Source organism: Crassostrea angulata, chromosome 7 (assembly GCF_025612915.1).
Source record: "Crassostrea angulata isolate pt1a10 chromosome 7, ASM2561291v2, whole genome shotgun sequence".
Lineage (NCBI taxonomy): Eukaryota > Metazoa > Mollusca > Bivalvia > Ostreida > Ostreidae > Magallana > Magallana angulata.
In genome coordinates, this window is record NC_069117.1 from 7,263,948 (window position 1) to 7,284,784 (window position 20,837).

The window sequence follows — 20,837 nt, forward strand, 5'->3', positions numbered from 1 at the left end:
TGCCTAGTCTGTAGATCAGATGCCTAGTCTGTTCATCAAATGCCTTGTCTGTAGATCAGATGCCTAGTCTGTTTTTCAGATCCTTTGTCTGTTCATCAGATCCCTAGTCTTTACATAAATAAAAAAAATTCTGCCTGCTGATTTTTTGTAAATAAAATACTCAATATATCTGCAAAGTTTCTGATTGAGGTAATGATATTCAAATTTGTTCTTGTATTGCTTTTAAATACACCGTTATTCATGCAAAGTAAAATCTGGAATATAAAAAGTGACCCATTTGTATTTGTGAAGATTTGGCCTGTATTCGTTTTGAAGAAATAATACCCGCAATAAAAAGCTGCAAGAAAATACTGAAGAAATCATCAAACATTGGCAGTTAAGAAGAGCACATTTTCTTTGGAAGTGCACAGAAAGACCCGTGCAAAAGACCCGCGGCCGTCATCCAAGTGTATCAGATTAGCGGGTATTGTATTTCTCGATGTATCTGTTCGACTTTCCTTTCTAATAGACTTTCATCATCTTTAAAATTGTTTTTGCTCTTAATGCAAGAAGTATTTCAATAAAAAATTCTAAAAAATTATTTGCATTTGAGCTAATATGGGATTTAAATATTCAAAATGCTGTAAAACTGCAAAATATTATTAAGAAATACACAAAGAAAGGCGCGGCTATTTCCATGTGAGTCTAATCTTTAATGCAAGGTAAAGAAACTTCTGAAAAAAAAATTTTCGAGTGCTATCTATAATCTTTATTAGATTTATATCTTAATCACAAATGCCCATAAACAGGGTGAAAATATTGAAAATATTTATTATCTTCTTTTGATGAGATAATAATTGATGAACAGATGGATGCATTTTTGAATACTAATAATTTATTTTTCTTTGTGGACGCCAAAATATTTAATTACATATATTTCAATTTGCGACATAACTGTATGAGTTAAACTAGTATAAAACAATTTTTGACATTTCTTTTCCCATTTGAGACACAGTCATATCTTGAAAATATGTTGTATTTAACGACGATGTCTTCAATAATTTTTGTTCCAACAGAAAACTTCAAAACAATCGAATATGAAATAGCTTATATAATTAGTGTTTGTATCCTGTGTTGGTGGTCTAAACAGCAATAGTAAATGTACTAAGTAACTCTCATGGTGCTAACTTCAAACTCCATGGACGCAAAAAATCGACAGTTGAAATGTGCTAACCATAGATCAAATATAGAAAGCTGGTCTTAATGGAATTACGTTTACCTACAGGGGCAAACTTAATGGATATTGATTTTATAAGAGTTTAAATAGAAAAAGCAAAACGTTTTTTCTCAAATACGTACTCTTGTAGCGATTTTAACTATGAAAACACTTTCAGGAAGAAGGTACATGTCCTGTAAAATGTCGCCCCAAACAAACGATCTTCGTTTACCATACATTAGAGGGCTTGTATATCATCACAGTTGAAAAACAAACGTTAGTAAACATGTTTATTGTTCATTTATTTTATATATCGATGAAAAGACACATGAATTTAAAATAAAGTGTAGAAGAGATTTATGAAGGATATAATATCAAGTATGAAATGCTGCGCAATTAAAATAGTGATTTTACTTTGGTGTATGAAACATGTAGAGAATGGTAAGTCAGTCTCTCTCTCTCTCTCTCTCTCTCTCTCTCTCTCTCTCTCTCTCTCTCCAAAAACACACCATTATCTTGCGATCGCTGGTTAAAACTGAAAAACGGGGGTAATGATAATATGCAGAGAGCTTAATGGTTGTCACCATTTTAATACTATGTTAATATGCTGAAGAAGAAGAGTTTTGTATAACAATCAGGCTAAACTTTCAATTTTTAAAGAAATAATTTATGGAATTTCTCTTTACTGAATGATATTTTGTCGCTCATAACGTACTGCTGTCACTTTAAGTAATAATTTTCATGTTGAAATTCTTTTTTACAAAAATGTGTTTTCCTTCTCAAATGACAAAAGAAAATCATGGTTTTAAATTTCTGTAAGCTGTATTTTGGGGGAAGAGCCGTTTAGAAGCTTTTATTGAAACAAAATTGATTTATTGTCGTCCTGTACAAAATTTATTATGATACGCATTCCTTATAACATAACTCTTTCTTCTGACAAAAGTTCATGAATTTTTCAAACTTTATTTACCATAAAAGTTTAAAGTTACATGCAGACTTATCATATAAGCAGGTTTCTGCAGCAAAATAAAATTCTAAGAAATACAGCTCATATTGCTTTAAATACAATCCCACAGTTTAAAATATAATATTAGTTAATATTAGTGACGGATGTAAGAACTTTTTTCTAACTACGTTTCTGGGAAACAGGGTTTTGATATCTTGACAATGCGAGGTCTGAATAATACAAATCTTACGACAGTCACTTTACAAGTTACCGAATACTAATTAAAACGAATTCAATTCGCTCTTTGATCACTTTTTCATAACTTAAGCTGCAAAGACGAATTTTCAAGAAAAAGCCGGGTGTCCATATTACGATATCTTGACAACGCATTACCCTATTAGACAAATTGCAGTTTCAATGTATCTCATTGTAAACATACAAGGCATGAATTGTGATTTTGTAATTAGACAAACGTTTCAAATAGTTTCTACTGTATTTCATTCTGTTTCAGGATTTTTCTTTGGCTCTAGTCTATTGGATTGGGAGTCGGCACGTATCGACTGTGAGCGAAGGGGAATGCGATTAGTATGCCTGAAGAACCTTACCATGTATGAAGCTGCCAAGTCCTACCTACAAGAAACACTGGTCAGGTAAACCCTTGGTGTGCAATCTACTTAGACAACCAAAGCAGTGAAACTACATTAGTGAGTTGATTTTATTCCTTATTGTACGACAGCTATCTGATCATCGCTAAGTCAGTGTTAATTTGTGCAAATATAGTAAGGAGTATAACTGTATTGTACATGATGTCATATTGTAAAATAATTTTTTTTAAAGTTTACCCTACCACTGATAAAATAAAAACATTGCACACTATCTCCAGATAAATTAAGCAATGGTCATCTCACCTAACTGTGGGTACATCTATGACAAGACTATCATCATGCGGTCCTGTAGCTTGAACTCCTGGCATGTTTCTCCGTTATACGGATATGAATGCCAAATATTTGATGCGAAAAAGAGTGAACATTGAAACACAGTTATAAGAAACGTGGGGACGAGTCTACATGTATAAGTGATGTTCGAATAGCCCGGAAAGTTGGTTCCAGACCGTTTTCTAACTAAGACACATCACACTGTCAAACCTCGAAATTTTCTTTTTTTAATTTGGGAATATGCATTCAAATTATACATGTTCATGTAGTTTTATACCTTTCGGGCTGGTCGACAAACGTAGTTGCTTACAATTTTGTATTTTGCAAATGAATTTGCTCGTTATTTATAATAATAATGTTTATATGAATAACACACTTGACTTTATGAACGATTTATTCAACGTTACGTTGCGGATTGATTTATAAAATGAATGCTGAGGTATGTACTACTTGCCATAAATCAGCAGAGACTCGTTGTTTAACTTCAAAAAGTAACGTATCCTTTTATAATCAAGCAAACATAATGATTATTCTGAGATGGATAAAGATGAATGCATCCATGAACATTAAAGAAAATTCTTGTCCACTTCAACCAAGAGAAGAATATCGTTTGATTGTTTGTTTATGAACTATAAATAATCGGAGTTTTTTTTAAAATAAGCGCAGCGCTTAGGCAACGTCTGGAAAAAAATAAAAATGCTTTAAGAAAAATATTAACCCTTTTTCCAATAAAGTTAGGGCAACTTACACAGGGATTGTCATGAAAACATTAAGATAATGCTAAACTTATTGGCCAAACAGTAAGCACTTTGCTAGACACATAAAACCTCGAATCGAGTCCAAATTTATTGTTTGTTTACCACTTATACCTGCTTACTTAACAGAAGGATTTCTTTGTGGAGACAATATGAACTGCGTCCCTTTGTCGTATCTAGGATAATTTTCTTATAGCACTTTGTTGCACTCACAATCCTTTTATCATGATGATAGTCCGTAGTAGATATGTAAAATATACTAAATTACTAAAATAATAACGTATAAAGTGGTATGGTCAAATACTATTTTTCCATCATTATTATTTACAATGCTTCAAGAATGCATTTCTAATGATCGAATAAAATTTGAGGGTCACTATTAGAGTTATAAGCAAGATACAGGGCTCAAAATTCTTTGTCACGTAAACAAAGCTCGTACCCTGTTTTTGTTAACAAAGATTCAATTTACCAATAAACAAATCTTTTCCAAGCTGATTTGTCTATGATCAGGCGAAATAATTAGTTCCTTACGTTTAACAGATTTATTTTTGGTCTAAAACTGGAATTTTTACTTCAACATACAGAATGTAAACAAAATCGTCTTTGAATAGATAAGAATTGTAAGATCTGTAATTCGCTTATAACTCAACGAACGAGACTTACATGAAAATTGTGGCTGCCGATTAAAAATGCCTTACTAAAGCATTGTAAACACTAAAATCGGAAAAATAATTTTTGACAAAAATCGTGACCATGTCCCTTTAATTAGAGAACATTAAAGACAAAGAGTCTTAAACAGGTTCTTTCTATCTTTATTTACCGGCTTGGAGTCTGATGGACATCAGTTAAGGACTGCCCATCAAGTTATTGGAAGTTACAGCTTTTCTAACCAATCGGGTTTTAAAAAAAGATTATTCTATGTCTAAACCATGATTTCTTGTAGATTGATAAGAATAAGGCACTTACGATTGGTCTAAACATTTCCTTAGTAACATCATAAACAACATCTTCACAAATAGCTTAAACCGATGTACAAGTAGCCGGTCAGTGCTGTAGCTTTTTATCAGTACTTCACGCTGTGTTTATTTTTTGTTGTGATAACTCGACATTAAGAATGAAACTTTAATAATTTCTGAATAGGATATCAAAATATTAATAATTTTACTTAGAATACATGTACATTTTTTATCTGTTCCGGTGAGCCTTCCTTACCATTAAATCCTTTGACGATTTCCCCCCACTAAATAGACAAGGAAGGAACAATGTAAAAACGGATTATCAACCGTCAACAAAATATATTCCCGGAATGCCAATACTGCTCAGAAAATTACAATGATAGGTTTTGTGAGCGTTAATTGTATGTATTCTAAGTTAATTTTAGTATTGTAAATTAACTTACTTTGATAACGACACATGTTTACAGAGAAGATGAGATATGTGCAATCATAATTAAAGATTCAAAAGAAGGTTAATTTTCTCCACAGCTTATTCTGGTAATAATTTTGATAATTCCAAATATTTTCTTCGACAAATATACCTGCATCCAGTGACTTAATTAAGTAAATTCCAAGTATAAAGCCTCTGTAAGGTTTGGTAATTTTCACATTGACAACATGTTATTGGGTAATAGATAGGAAAATGCAACAATCGTTTAATATTTGTCAAAAATATTTGAGAAACAAATTGGAACAAACTTTTGTATTTTTAATAAGTATTCAGAGAAAACAGCTCAGGTTTATTTCTAAAATCTTACTTTGTTTGGCTTTAGTAATGATTCAAAAGCTGGGTTTATTTGTTAATTATATGTTATTAAATGTTCTTAGAAGCACTTTCTAATTTTTTCATTTCTGTTTTGAGGTCAGGATATCAGCTGGTAAGAGCATCATAGCTTATGGTTAATTGGTATTTTAATTAGGAAATATCATTGCTATGCTTTTCAAATAATTTGCTTACTAAAATTCATTCCTTGAAAAACCTTTTATTGATTCATATTGGAATTCTTTCAACCTAAGATGCAACAATGTTTTTCAATTACCTATTCTTTGCTGATTATGGCAAAATTATTATTGAAACAATAATTTAGACACTGTGCCATGAACCTTGGACCAATTTATTTGTATCAGAAAAATGAGAAAACTATCGGTTGGCTGTGTGCGTGTACACTTTGCAAAGTAGGTAAATCTTGTTGTTGCTTTCTCAGTTTATCTGATGACGTGTGGATAGGACTCCGCACATACTCCACCTCTCCACCTTATGTCTACCAACATGTTGACAACGAGTCTGCTGATTTTTTCGCATGGAACCCCAATACTAACGAGCCCGATAACCAGGACGTGTCTTTTTGCATCAGACTGTTTAAAACTCCACTGACCTACGGGACGAAGAGATGTTATTTTGAACATCACTTCTTATGCGAAGGTTCTCTCTCTCTCTCTCTCTCTCTCTCTCTCTCTCTCTCTCTCTCTTACACACACAGACACACACACACGGAGGGTGGTTATGCAATATCACCGGCGTCGACGTCCAGACCAGGTTAAAGGTTTTGGAGCAGGTCCTTAATATAAGTTATAACTTGTCCTTCCTTCGCCAAAGTTGCATAGACGGCACAATGGGACCTACTTATCGACCTTAAAGACTTTGATGCTGAATTTCGGTCATGGATTTTCGATGCTGGAGGAGATTAAGGTTTTTGGAGCAAATTGAAGTTTTGTTTGGCGCATTTGCCCTTTTGCTTGCATTTATCTACGTTACCACATGTCCTTTCTTTACCAAACTTGGATGGATTGTGTGTTTAAGATGTTTATGCATTTGACAGGCTTGAATGCTGAATCTGAGCAATAGGTTTTATATGCTGGAGGAGGTTAAAGATTTTGGAGCAGGGTGAAGTTTCTGGAGCAGGTGCTCTGTGATGGCCATAGCTTAGCTATCACGTTTTAAATCTTCACCAAACTTTCACTTACTTATACAATTTTTAGAAAATGCTTGAATGCTGAATAGTTTATTTTTGGATGAGGTTAGGTTTTTGGAGCAATTTATAGTTTTTTAATGGTTGCCCTTTGATAGACAAATTTTAGTTATTATTGGTTTCATCTTTACTAAATTTACACAGATGATGCATCTTATTATTTGCTCAATGAATGCTGAATCTGAGCCACAGGCTGGCTTCGGATGTTGGAGGAGGTTAAGGTTTATAGAGCAGGTCACAAGTGTATGTAAATGATAGTTCTTACTTATTCAAACTTGCATGTAAATAACTTAAATCAAGAGGTAGCTTCAGATTTGGATAAAGAGTTATCTTGATCATCTAGATTCTAAGACAAATTTAAGATTTTTCAATAATTAATATTGTGTTTGGGTCTTGGGGTTAATTACAAAATAAAATAAATACTGTCCTTAATTTAGGCAGACTTAAGTACGTAATATAACTATGGGTGTGTAAATAAAGATAACTTCATATACACAACTTCATTTCGATTATCTTGATGCTGGAGCAGGTATAAGTTTTTTGAGTAGTTAAATGCAGGTTTGAATGTTGGAAAAATGCTGTTCTGACCAACATTCATTGTCCATGTAACTTATGATTTAAAACATAAAGCTATATTCAGATACAGTGCCTGATCTCTTTTATGCTAAGAATACTTTGCCCTATCTCACTCAATCTTTTTTAAAAAACGTGATATATCATGATTCCTTCTCCTATGATATTGAATCAAATAGTATAGTATGATATGATATTTTATGGCAAGATGTCTAAGGGATTTTTCTAACAAGAAAGTCAGACGCCACTGAAATGCAAATATGAACTCTGAATCGTTGCATTTACTTTTAAAAAGGGCCGGAAAAATTGAACACTATTTCATCTTTATCATAAAATGTAACTAATGATTATGCCATGTTTTCCTGATTGATCAATCACATTTAACGTGGTGACGTAAATTTACCAAATCAAGATAATATCCCAATTTCATGATGATGATACTTCTGTACCATGGTAATTTTATGATGCGCTTACCCGGCGGACGCACCGTTAATTATATCATATTACAATTATCATATGTAAACTGATTTAGATGTGCCCATAAATGGCAATTGGTCGGAATGGACCACGTGGTCTGCTTGCAGTGTCACCTCTGGTGACGGATCTCAGTCTCGATTTCGATCCTGTGATTCTCCACCCCCGTCTAACGGCGGCACTGATTGCATGGGAGTAAATACCGAGGACAAATTTTGTAATATTGTCGTTCCAGGTATGGTCTTCACAATTAAATAATTGATATTTGTGAATATTTTATAAATGTAATGGCAGTTTCATCCTAAGCCTCAACAATTACTTTGTTGACAGAGACTTCCACTTCTATACGGAAATAATTCTAAGATGGAGGATGTTTCATTAGTTTGGTGTAACACATTTTTTTAAAAATGATATTGGAAAATAACTGGGTTTTCCTTCAGTCTTAAAACTGTACATACTAATACCTATCTGGAATGATCCTTTCTCTCTCATAAAAAACGAGAACAATTCATAAAGTCTATTTTCACTATTTTACATACATAATTTCTTAAAGTTGACGGAGTTTGGTCAGCATGGAGTGAATGGTCGAACTGCAAACTTGTCCAGTGTGGGGTTGGAAATCGAACGCGCTCCAGGTCATGTGACTCTCCTCCGCCGTCAGGTGGCGGAAAAGATTGTGAAGGGGAGCCAGAGGGGAGCGAGGGATGTGATACACTGGTCTGTTCATCAGAAGAATGTAAGAATTATTGCAAATACATGTAATATAATAATTCGTTTATTATCCTACTATGAATGAAGTTGACCAAGGTTCTTTTTAACTGATCTATTTGGTTATGCCCAAGTAACAACTTTAGTATTTCATTTGCAACGAATCTAACACATACATATTTTTGGTGAGACTGCAATTTGATCTGATAAATGCATTTTAATTTCTCTAGATTTTACATGTGTTTCTTTCAAAGAAGATACTTCGGTTTCTCTGGGGGAAAAAATGGATAATATCACCAAAACATTGGCTGTGAATAAGAGCATCCTTTCGTCGGAAGTTCGCAAAAAGACATGCGCACAGGACCCGCGACCGTCATCGAAGTACTTGGGATTAGTGGCCATTATATTTCTTGGAATGTACTTTATACTGCTCCTGCTTGTCGACTTTTCTTCATTTCTGAGATGGGCTGTTGAAAAATGCGGAGCGTAATACAAATGCTGTCAAAAGTCCTCTCTACAGTTCCTAGCTATTAAACTTTTGACATTCTCCTTATTTCTGAAGAACTAATATTGTTCAATATGAAGTTAAAAATACCAAGCTCTCCACCATTGTACATATCACAGTGTATACCCCCCCCGGCTTATGATCAAATATTGTAAAATTTGAAATTTTTCGATTTGCCTTTATACTTTGATTTGGTGTTAATGTTCAGGAAAACTCAATTTGATCTTAGTAATAAAAGTTTGATTTTTAATTTTTGTTTTAAGTTCATTCACATTTCGTATTATTTATATAATCTTTAAATCGGATATGATACTCTCCCCATGAAATTTTTAGTGCTATATTTTATCTTGAGCGTATTGCAAAATGAAATTTAGTAATACACTTTTTCCATGTAATCTTTGATACACTGGCCATTTTCTAAAACAACATTTAGTGTTCTACATGTACAATAAATTGAAATCTCAAAAATAAAGAATAAAAATAAATGTAGCAAAGAACAAATTTTTAGAAATAAGAATGCTTCTTTTTACCCCAGTGAACCCCAATGATACCCCAATGAACCCCAATGATACCACGTATGTTCATTATTGGTACACTTAATGAATATTTTGTACCAACATGTTAAACAAATGAATTAAATTTCAACTACGCCGCGTTTTTTCACCGATTGATTACCCAGTGAACCTAATAATATCTGAACCAAATTCCGTTGATACCCTCAACGAACCACAATAAACTTGAAATGAGCTCTGTTCAATGATTCATTCACCGATGAATATTAATTTTCCAAATGATACAGAAATAAATCTCATTCATTCAAGAATATACATGTACTTTACATACTAGTACTATACATGTACATGTACTCAATCAGACTCCGATCAACATTAACTTACATGTACCAGTGATACCGTATTTTAGCTGTAATTATACCTAAGTAAGCCACAAAGATACTTTGATGAACACCAATAATACCTAGGTATTATTTGAAGGCATACTTTTTACCCCCCTCCCCTTCAACAAAGTTTTTTTGGGGAGAAGGGCGAGGGGGGGGGGGGGGGGGGTTACAGGAGTCACATTGTCCATCCGTCTGTCTACATACAAACATTGCTTATAACCTGAATGTGTGTCATGAACTTATCATTGGGGTATTTCAAAGTTCATTGGGGTATCATTGGGCATCATAAGGTATCATTTGGGTTCATTGAGTATCATTGGGGTTCATTGATGTATCATTGGGGTTCATTGATGTATCATTGGGGTTCATTGATGTACATGTATCATTGGGGTTCATTGAGTATCATTGGGGTTCATTGATGTATCATTAAGATTCATTGGGGTATCATTTGAGGTTTCAATGGGGTTCATTGGGGTATCATTGGGGTAAAAAGACGCACCCTTCTGAGGATATTTAAAAAACCAAAACAATAACTATAAGACAATGCTAAAATACAAAATAAAACTTATCAAAATGTTCAAATAGTTGATCTACCTTGAGAGACAGTTTTACTCAACTGTGTAAATCGAATAAGTGAAGCGCATGGGTTATTTTTTTTTATTGAATTGAACAATCGAAACAATTGCACAAAAGGAAAATATATTTAAAATCAGTGATCAATGAAAAAACACCAACAAAACACTGTTATGACATACAATTCCCTTGACACAGAATTTAATGTGAATGTTCTGGTCTATCATCAAGTGGGACCGATTCTTAATTAATCACAAGAGTTGAAGACTACCAGCAAATAGCAACACAGGGAAGTGCATCTCGAGAGGCTACACACCGTAAATATCTCCTTTTTTTATTTTGTTTATTGACGAACATTGTGTCCAAGTTTACAATATTTATTCGCGTTTAAACAATAGAGAACTAGTAATTTATTGATTAACGTTTATTTAAGAACGTTCACCAAAGGACACCATTCTAAGATATAGATAGGAAAGTTGAAATCACGCACCCAAACAACGTACCCACTTTTGACATCGTAATCCGTATTAACCTATTGACAAGGGCTGAACAAAACTCGAAGATTAAGGGCAAACTAAGCAGTATTTATTGCTAGTTATAACTAGATATAATTGTGTTAGTGCCAAAATTTGGGATACTTATATAATTAACTTTTTCTATTTATAGTTTTAATGGATTCTAATGATAGAATTAATGTGGGTAAAATAATATAAGCATCTTATTCATGTGTAAAATGCATTTACCAAACATTAAGGAATTCAAGTAATATTATCTAATGAGAAATTCCTCATGACTCATTGAAATATTTTCATGGGAAAGATACGATTATCAACCTGTGTATTTGAATATTTTCTTTCTTTGCAAAAGGGAGGGGGTTTTGATCAAAGTTTGTTTTGCAAAACTTGCATTTGGTTGTAAATCTCATTTATCACACAGCGTTATTATTTCTGTTGATTATGAACTGTTTTGACTTTAACAATATAATCGACCACGCTGTATATGCACATCACATCGAATAAACTGAGCGCATTATCTGTGGATTGTGTCCGGTTTCTCTTCAGTTTAGAATTGCTTTACAGAACACTGCATGAAGAAAGAATTATTTCAAGCTCAATACGACGTAGATTCACTTTTAACTTGAGAACAAATTATGTCGATTTGTTTTTAATTTATTTGATTGTTTTATATTTGACATAAGAAATCAGTGTGTAGTGAAGTTGAAATAAATTATATGAAAGATAATTCAACGTGATAAGTTACAAGCGACAATGATTCACTATTACCATTACGCCATGGAAGGCATTAAACAAATGTAGATCCTCTTCGGTCATTACCAGCAATGAAACTGGTAGTTTCACATATTAACTCCACATTTAAAATAAACCATAATAATTAAGGCCACAGTGTGTGAAATCTGGCAGGATTTAAACAACGCTTGACACGGTGAGATCGCAACGTTAATTTCATAATTAGTTAATATTTTAAAGATGATAATTTTATTTATTTCCTTCAGATATTTGAAATGATATGTGTATTTTTATCATATACATTTCATATAAAGAATGTAAATTTAATGTTAATACATTTATTGTACGCCTGCTGTGTGTTAATTACTATAGAGAACGCTATATTAGATGAATAATAGGAAATATTTTAAAATTAAAATAAAAAGGTTGTAGTCTTTGCTTGTTACTTACATGTACTTCTTGTTTCAATAAATCTTGGTGAGTTAAAAACCTAAAACATTTTCACTTCTTTTACAGACATCAACATGGAAATTGAATATACCCAACACAGTGCATCGCCAGTAAAACGTGTGATATCGGTGATCCCAGAGGTGATCCCAGAGGACTCTGAACGGTTACCAGAATTGGAATTTACCGCTTCCCGTCTCAGTCGCAATGAATCTCGTGCGATGATGTCACGTGCTTTATCCCGGAACCTGACACGGGCATCCTTAAAAATCCCGTCATTTGTTGGTGGACGTAGCTCTAAGACAATCTTCGTTGATCCGCCCACCAAACCACAGTTTGATCCCGATGATGACTACGACTTCGACTTTGAAAGTGACGAAGGTACACACCGTCTCCCTCCTCCCCTCCGCATCCCCCCCCCCCATTTTTTAGAAACTGATTACAAAATCTACTTTGAGAAACATAAAATTCTTTTATTCACGAAAAGGGACCATTTTTTTTAATCTGTTGGATGATCAATTGTACAGTGTATTATATTAAATGATAGATAGCAAAACTGATAGGGCTTTCAGTTTCAATAGGTATATTGTTAAATAAAATTGACACTCAAATTTTGGTTCCCTATTGAAAATGCCTTACTAAAGCATTTTTAACACTAAAATTGGGAGAAAAAATTATTAAAATCGTGACCATGCCCCTTTACAGAAACCTGAGAGCTTTGCGTGAGTGTAACGTGGCTGGGTTTTCGTATATTCATTCGTTAGTGTTACACGTATAATTAATTTAGTGTAATACGTGCACAGACCATTTCCCTACGTCACAATGACTTGCAGTTTCTATCAAGACGTTATTAGTATATTCACTTGTTATATTAGGGAACATGATTCGTCTTGATATGTATTTTTCCTTTTATAAAAAAAAATGAAGAATATAGAATAAATTCGATAGACTCTACCAAATTTATGTGATGGTATCGGTTGCAACCTTTTAAGTTTCTGTTTATAAATTGTTTCTCTAAAATGCAGCTATCGAATTGATTCCTCGGGTATTTGATATTTATAAACACTAACAGTGGGGTTTTATAATAAAAGTCAAGTGACAATGGATATTAACACTATCTTTACAACAAGATCGTTGAGTAAAAATAAAGGACAAAGGGATTTTGCGAGATTTTTAAATGCCATTTTTCAATATGGATTTCTTAATACTTATATTGGTTTGTAATCGAGTATCAATTTCAAAAACCAATTTAATGTCATTTTGTATCACCTTTAAGTGTGTAAATACCAGCATTATGCATCACCTCTGCTCTTTATTCATTTTGTTAAGATTACTTTTCAATTATATTAACGAGAAAGCACCCTGTAACAATTTCAATTCTAATTTCAAAAATGTAGAACAAATTACCAGAAAAGAATAGAAAATGAAAATTATTAAAACCAGTATAAGGCATTGCCAGTTTATGGATACCATGAGGCCGAGTAGAGCAAGATGAATTTTTCATTGTGAACCAATGTTAAAGTAAACAAACAGACAACACAGAAGCGATGGGGGTTGTGGATATTACCACGGGTGAGCATGGTGGCTGTTTAATCTGGACGAGGCAATGATAAGGCTCCCCTTTAAAGATCACGGCCTCTATGAAATAATCAATCAGTCATTGTTGATCTAATCTTTGAGCTAGTTTCTATTATTACAAATCAAAATGAATGTTCATGGTCCGTATCGCCTCTTAGACGAGACATACGGCAGAGATTGACAGTGACTACCAGGGGGAGACTCGGATAATGATTAGTGTTAAGTGAGCAATATTACGCTTCATCACTGATATGGATAGTAAGTTCTTAAAACATTTAAGTGAAAATTCTTCTTGATTTGGTAACATTCCTCGATGTCATTAAAGAAATGATTATAAATCGTATTTAGTATAATTTTCAATTTTTCTTTTCTTTCAGAATATCAGTAAAAAAAAATATGATTATCATATATATTATATCAACAGACTCAACCAATCTTTGTATTTCAGAGGAATCTTCACCTATTAGCTATGATTCTGTGGAGGACGTTCACAGGCGAGCCTACAAAACCTTCTGTAAACAGCTGGGGGTCATGCCATGCTCCAATGTGCTGCGGCAGTTCGGCAAAACGTCCGTCAACTTAGCTGACCTTAACCTTTCTAACAAGGAGCTCAAGGCTGCTTTAATGACATTCATAGTAGGTTCTATACGTCCTCTTTATGTGTGTTCGGATAGTTATACAAGTTATCTAACTAAAACAAATTAAAAAAGAGCATATTGAACGGCCTTTTTACAGAACATTTTCAGAGATGATGATGGCGATTATAGTGACGAAGACAGTGAGGTATATCCGGTTGATTGCTTAACGCATGCGTGCCTGTTTTAGCTTTGGTGATGGGCAACAAGTTCAATGCTTTTTGCTTTTGTTGCACTTTTATAAAGCTTAGAAAGTTATTGTTATACACTTGTATAGTATAGGAGATTCTTGATTGTTAATTTGATTTTTTATTAAGGGAGTAAGAGAAAAGTTTACATCTTTAACAAAAGTTTTGTTTTTGCTAGAACGATGGAGAAATTTATGAGATTAATTTGTCGGGAAATAAATTGACCACCAAAGAAATGGAGTACGTTATAGATCTCCTGACAGTAAATAAAAGGATCTCAAATTTGGTAAGTATGCTTTTGTATTGCAGCTTTGTGGATTCTCTTTTAAATAATGTGATGAACGATAAATTGAAATGAATATACGGTAAACATTAAATTTTGCTCTAGACAAAGTGTGTATTTCAATTTAAATTCTTTTGATTCACTTTTGTAATATTTTAAAGAAAGAAAAGCAATTACAGGTTACATTCAACCATTTAGAATTTAAAATAAGCCATAATAATATCAAAAATATTTCTTAAAAATCATACATTCTAAAATGATATTTAAACAATAAAATGCTTTCTTTGGTGGTTCATGCGGGATATGAAGGTGGTGACATTGCAGGAAAAAATATATAAACTGCGGGTTATGTAAAAATAAATTGACAAGAGTTAACAAATTAAAAAGTCTGGGAAATTTGACATGTATTTATTCATTTTTAACCACATTTGAATAATTTTCTCTTCTTCTACCATTGGCAGTAATCTGTTGTCCCGCTGTATGATTTTTTAAGACTGATTATCCTCACTGAAATAAATTCTTAAATATTGAATTTAACGATGAGGGCAATGAAAAAAACATTGACGCATATTATTTGTGTAAAATTTATTTTGACTCAAAGAAATCAATTTAAAAGCTTGCGTTGTCCATTCTGATTTGTAATAATAAAACATTGTAAATCATCGGAGTTTCTGTACATGAATTCTCGACCATTTAAGCGCCGGTTTTGATCGGCATTTAATATGAGGATGTTTGTTTGACGATTTATTGGAGATAAATCAAGTTGACGCTTAAAAAAAATAACTAAGGGCTTTTGAAATCCGTATAAATTAAAGCTACAGAATAAATTAACATTGGTTTCTTACTTGTGACATTAGCATAAATATGAAATATATCCACAGGTCTTGTCGGGTTGTCATTTGGCGGGAGAATCCTTGGAAAAACTGGCGGACTTCCTCAGAAAATCAAACACCATCCAGAAACTGGACCTCAGCAGTAAGTATACAAGACCAAATCACATCGCATGCATGCAGAAATAAAATATCTTTGAAAAACGAATTTAAAAAAATCAAGAAATGGGTAATGAATGCAGAGCCCCTTTTTAAAATTAAAATTACTTTTTGTATTAAACAAAACATAATTTAAAATATCTTGACTCTAATGGACTTTGTATACACGTGGTTATTTTACAAAGGCATTATTTCAAAATCAAAAAGATTTGAATTAGCAAACAAACTTAAAAAGATTTTTAAACAAGACAAATACATGTAAACACTTGGTACACAAGAAACCATTAACTGAAATAGTTTCATCTGATATAAAGTCGATCTGATCGAGAAAATACAGCACAATTTGGCCACCATTATTTATATTACTCATGTGCAGCTGATGTAAGCACAAAATCAGTATTATTGGTCCATTAATTTCCTACTCTTTGTACTGAGACATGTTGGAATACTTCATGTTTTAAATTTTTTTTTTCAGACAACGATTTAACAGACAAAGACGCTGAAGCACTTTGTAGAATTATTCAGGTAGAGCAATCAATCAAACTTTCAAAATTGGCCACACACAAAAACAACAACAACAAGAGATGAAACAATTTTAAAAACATTTGAAATAAATTCAAATCAGAAATATGCCAGGATAGTATTCAATTACGACTTTTTTCATTATTTAGGATAATGAAAGCATCTTCGAGTTGATTTTAGCTCACAATAACTTAGGGGAGGGAGGTGTAGCTATTGGAAACGCTTTAGGTAAGTCACAGATGAGAGATTTTATTGTTTTTATATATACCGGTAATAGACCTCTTATAAATAGTAATACTGGTAAGTCATTAAATGATTTTCAGAGAAAAACGATACCCTGAGATCCTTAGATCTTAGCTGGAACCACATACGAGTCATCGGTGCGGTGGGACTGGCAAAAGGTGTCCAGGTAAAGACCGTTTGTTTTAGATTTCACCTTCTATAGGTAGATGTCTTACATTCAAGAATCATCAAGAATCCTACTTTATTTCATCTTAAAGTGCACCCAAGAAATTAAGTATAAATTGTCTCCGTAGAAAAACTGCCATCTGGAAAAACTAATCCTGGCTTGGAATGGGTTTGGTTTTGAGGGCAGTGTAGCCCTAAAGAGACTTCTGGAAAACAACACCTCATTACTTCATCTTGACCTCTCTTGCAACCGGATCCATCCGCCTGCATTATTTGAAATTATTAAAGGGCTGGAGAAAAATAAAACATTATCTTTACTTAATGTAAGACAAAATTGTTTATTTCTACTAAGAGTATCTAGAAAAGTAATGCAATCTTTGAGGTGCTAATAGATACGGTATAATTGATGTTAATGAGGCGGTGGTAACGTGAACTCTTTTAACCACATCCTTCTATTTCTTAAGCTTTCACAGAATCCTATTACGGCACCGATGACGTCAATATTTTTGAGTCGTCTGCTTCGCGCAAAACACTCTGGTCTTCAAGAACTCGATCTAGCGGTATGTGGGCAGCGTTTTGGAATTCATTTATTCAGTAATTATTTTATGATTCTTTGAAATGTTTTCATCAATATGTCATACACAGGTATTTAACTTTTATGTTTGACATTTTACAGGGCATTGTTGTGGACAAAGAATTCGAATCGGTGTTAGAAAAAATAAGAGAGAAAAGACTCTTTACTGTACGATATGATACCTCACTTCCGGTGAACAAAGGAGCCGCAGTGAAAGTTGATCCTAAGAACGTGTTTAACATTGACCCAATCAGAATCCTGTATTTCATGAAAGAACATTTAAGGACCATAGATTTATTTTTGAAATTTGATAAGGATTCTAACAACTGTCTTACACGGGATGAAATGCAATTAGCGTTTGAGGTACAGTGAATTTAAAGATTAAGATTAACGGATACATGCATGTTACTGTTTTCAATCAGTTCCAGTACGAAAGACTGAAAAGATTAATGGTTAACTTAACTTTTTCCAAGTTTTGCGGGACCCTTTGATGATAATTTAATAGCAACAGACATACTGTGGTTTTCACATAATTAAAGAAGTAATACCTTGTTATTACACCTGTAGATGGAGGGATACCCAATAAGCCAGGAGGCCATGGATTCCGTCATGTCGTACCTAGACACCAACAAAGATGGCAGCGTCGACTTACTGTGAGTGATGGCTATCAGTGTTTACTATACCACGTGTCTTAACATCGTGATGTGATGAATTGTTGATCTTAACAATTGTTTTTAAAGTATACCATTATTACAAGAAGAAATTGAGCGACTTCATACAAAATTCCCGGGGACTTACAGGTAGTTTCACGTTTGGTAGGACATCACCCCTGTATCGTGCTTCAGGGCGCTTTGTAGAGTCACACAAACACCGATTTACACAGAAAAAGTTTCTTGGGAAACCATTGCATGATTTAGCACAATATTGGAACCATTTTTACAAGAGCTTGGACTTTGGTAGTTGTGTTAAACAGCAATGTGACGTAGACCTGTCTATTTTATTGTTGGCCCAACAAGTTTTGTCTGGCCTTTGAGCTAAGACTACGCATTTTATTTGTATTTCACTCTAACCAGCCTCATTTTAACATGTTTTGATACAAGAAACAGAGGTTTCGCCCTACTGAAAGTCCTATGTCTTGTTTAAATGGTTTTATTATTCGCTTTATCTAAATTTACCGCAACTTATCTAAAACGTTGTAGCTGATATGCGTACAAGCATAGCTTGGAACTAGATAAAAATCCTACCCAATGGTTGCGCAGGAAATGCACTTAGCTTTATATATAAGCATACAAAATTGGAAGCGGTGCACTGTGAGCTAGCTAGAAGTTTTCTTGAATAACGCTTTTAGTTTATTGCTCTGTTTTATCAATATTCGTTGAATACCAAGTATCGAATATATTATGTTATTGAAATTTAGTAATTAAATTTATAAGATCTTAATCAACTAATTTAGGTATATTTTAAATTAATTTTTATTAACATCCGTAAAAAATAAATACTTACGAACATACTAGATGAAATCACAGTTTATCATGCTATGTCATGTGATCTTGTTCGATCAAGAAACTTAAAAAATGACACCACGCTTAAACACAACTGGGTAATCCAACTCAAAACTACCAATTTCTGGTTTGTTTTTGTCTGTTACGCCCAATTTTTTAATTCTAGAGAGTTTATCGATGGTGAACGGAAGTTAAAGAGGAAATTAATTCAAGAAAGAGAAGAGCAAAAGTTACGCCAATTAGCGGAAGAGGAACTCCGTGGAGGTCATGAATACTCACAGGCGTACCGCCGTCCAGCCAATCCAAAGCTACCTCCTATCAGAAAATGAGTCGTCTGTGTTTCTGTGTCCCAAGTTACTTCTACAACTGGGCGTAGTAAGGTGCTACTGTGATAATTTTTTAGACTATTTAAAATGGACCTGAATTATAAGAGTCCGTACTCTATGGCTCAAGGTCAACCCGAAGGTGTTTTTATTTGCTAGATTATGACCGTAAAATCAAATATGTGATCCATTTTTAGACCAATACAACAAACTGAAACTTTGGAAGGTCGAGCAAGTGTATGCCATGTTTATAATAATCGTTGATCATGTGGTAGACCATTAAGATTAAAGTGAATAATAACCTATGAGGTACACTTTCTCCTTTCTCAAACGGGATACTTTGAAAGAAGTCAGTAGCCAGGCAAAGAAGACAAAAAGATATCATAAAATCCAGAAGTCTATGTTTCTATCAGTCTATTTTGGACCATGTTGCACACTAACGTAGAGGAAAATTTCCATTGGTGTTCCTTCAGCGTACACTATATGTTACATCGGTCCTAAAACGCCGTCATGTCGCAGGCCTCCGGCAGGTTGCAAAATACGTATATTCATCTTTTGCACGCAAAAAAACTTTATTGTTCAGAAAATAAACATAACTATAATATTAAAGATTAAATCAAAATGGGATGCAAACTCAAGGATTCCAATTGAATTATTATTTTTATATATATTTTCAATGAGTCATATTGTATCTTTGTTTACCTCTTGACGCTGTGTTATTTTCCTTTTTTCATTTATTATGTGTTTAAAGTGGCATACAAGCCCGACGGGCTGGATGTTAAAATCTATACTTATTACTGTATATATTCCATTTTAAATTGTTATACACATGTCACCATAAGTAAATAAATAAATTACTTTTATGATATAATGTATACATTCAGAGTATGTTTTACCTTATTGCTTTTGAAATCTGGGACGTTTAATTTCTTGTAAAAACACTTGGCCTATTCACGGCACATATATAAAAACGTCATCACGCGTTTTGAATATATTTATTATTGTAAGATTAAAAGAAATGTTCGAACTTACAAAACCAATTTGATATGTACTTATGAAAAATAATCGATAAATCATGTATTTTCGTGAATAAAAAATATTTGTCTCGACAAAGTTTCTGGCACTGTATTTTTAGACGCGAAATTGAACTAAATAACATGTTAATATGACTGTTCCGTGTATGTTTCATATTCCTGATTTAGAGCGTATATAATGGCTTTAAAGCGACGATACACAAATACTTCATATAAATAAAGATTAAATATAATTATAACTATAAGCATTGAATGCTTATTTTTAAATGTCATTGGTCCTATAACACACCAAGGCTGTCCAGACAAATTGAATATCGCGCGTTAGCGCTGTATTATTACACCAAGGCTGTCCACACAAATTGAATATCGCGCGTTAGCGCTGTATTATTATAATAATAATAATACAGCGCTAACGCGCAATATTCAATTTGCCTGGACAGCTTTGGTGTGTTATAGGACCGACGACATCCAAAAATGAGCATTCAATGCTTAAATTAATTTTAAAATAGCAGATTAATATTTGGTTAGGTTATTTTTTTTCTCCTACATGTATTCTGCCCTTTTTTCACTTGTTTTTTTT

General features: G+C 33.3%; 2 protein-coding genes across 6 annotated transcripts; both read left to right on the forward strand.

Annotated features, from left to right (window-relative positions):
• The first annotated feature begins 1,447 nt into the window (after positions 1–1,447).
• LOC128156125 (uncharacterized) lies at positions 1,448–9,176 on the forward strand. Its single transcript, XM_052818146.1, has 6 exons — positions 1,448–1,636; positions 2,653–2,791; positions 6,032–6,249; positions 7,902–8,078; positions 8,397–8,579; positions 8,782–9,176. Exons 1-6 carry the CDS (start codon positions 1,555–1,557, stop codon positions 9,039–9,041), a joined length of 1,059 nt encoding a protein of 352 aa, XP_052674106.1. The 5' UTR covers positions 1,448–1,554; the 3' UTR covers positions 9,042–9,176.
• A 1,335-nt stretch (positions 9,177–10,511) lies between these two features.
• On the forward strand, positions 10,512–20,409 carry LOC128157260 (leucine-rich repeat-containing protein 74B-like). 5 transcript variants are annotated; one of them, XM_052819719.1, is made up of 16 exons: positions 10,512–10,844; positions 11,925–11,970; positions 12,291–12,602; positions 14,248–14,435; positions 14,535–14,582; positions 14,801–14,908; positions 15,787–15,880; positions 16,370–16,419; positions 16,566–16,644; positions 16,740–16,825; positions 16,953–17,147; positions 17,289–17,384; positions 17,501–17,761; positions 17,966–18,051; positions 18,139–18,198; positions 19,067–20,409. In XM_052819719.1, the coding sequence occupies exons 3-16, from the start codon at positions 12,299–12,301 to the stop codon at positions 19,227–19,229; spliced, it is 1,818 nt and encodes a 605-aa protein (XP_052675679.1). In that variant the 5' UTR covers positions 10,512–10,844; positions 11,925–11,970; positions 12,291–12,298; the 3' UTR covers positions 19,230–20,409. The 5 variants fall into 5 exon arrangements, with proteins under 5 accessions (XP_052675679.1, XP_052675678.1, XP_052675680.1 ...); XM_052819718.1 differs by lacking the exon at positions 11,925–11,970 and having other exon boundaries at positions 10,513–10,844; positions 19,067–20,408; XM_052819720.1 differs by lacking the exons at positions 11,925–11,970; positions 14,535–14,582 and having other exon boundaries at positions 10,513–10,844.
• Positions 20,410–20,837: the final 428 nt, after the last annotated feature.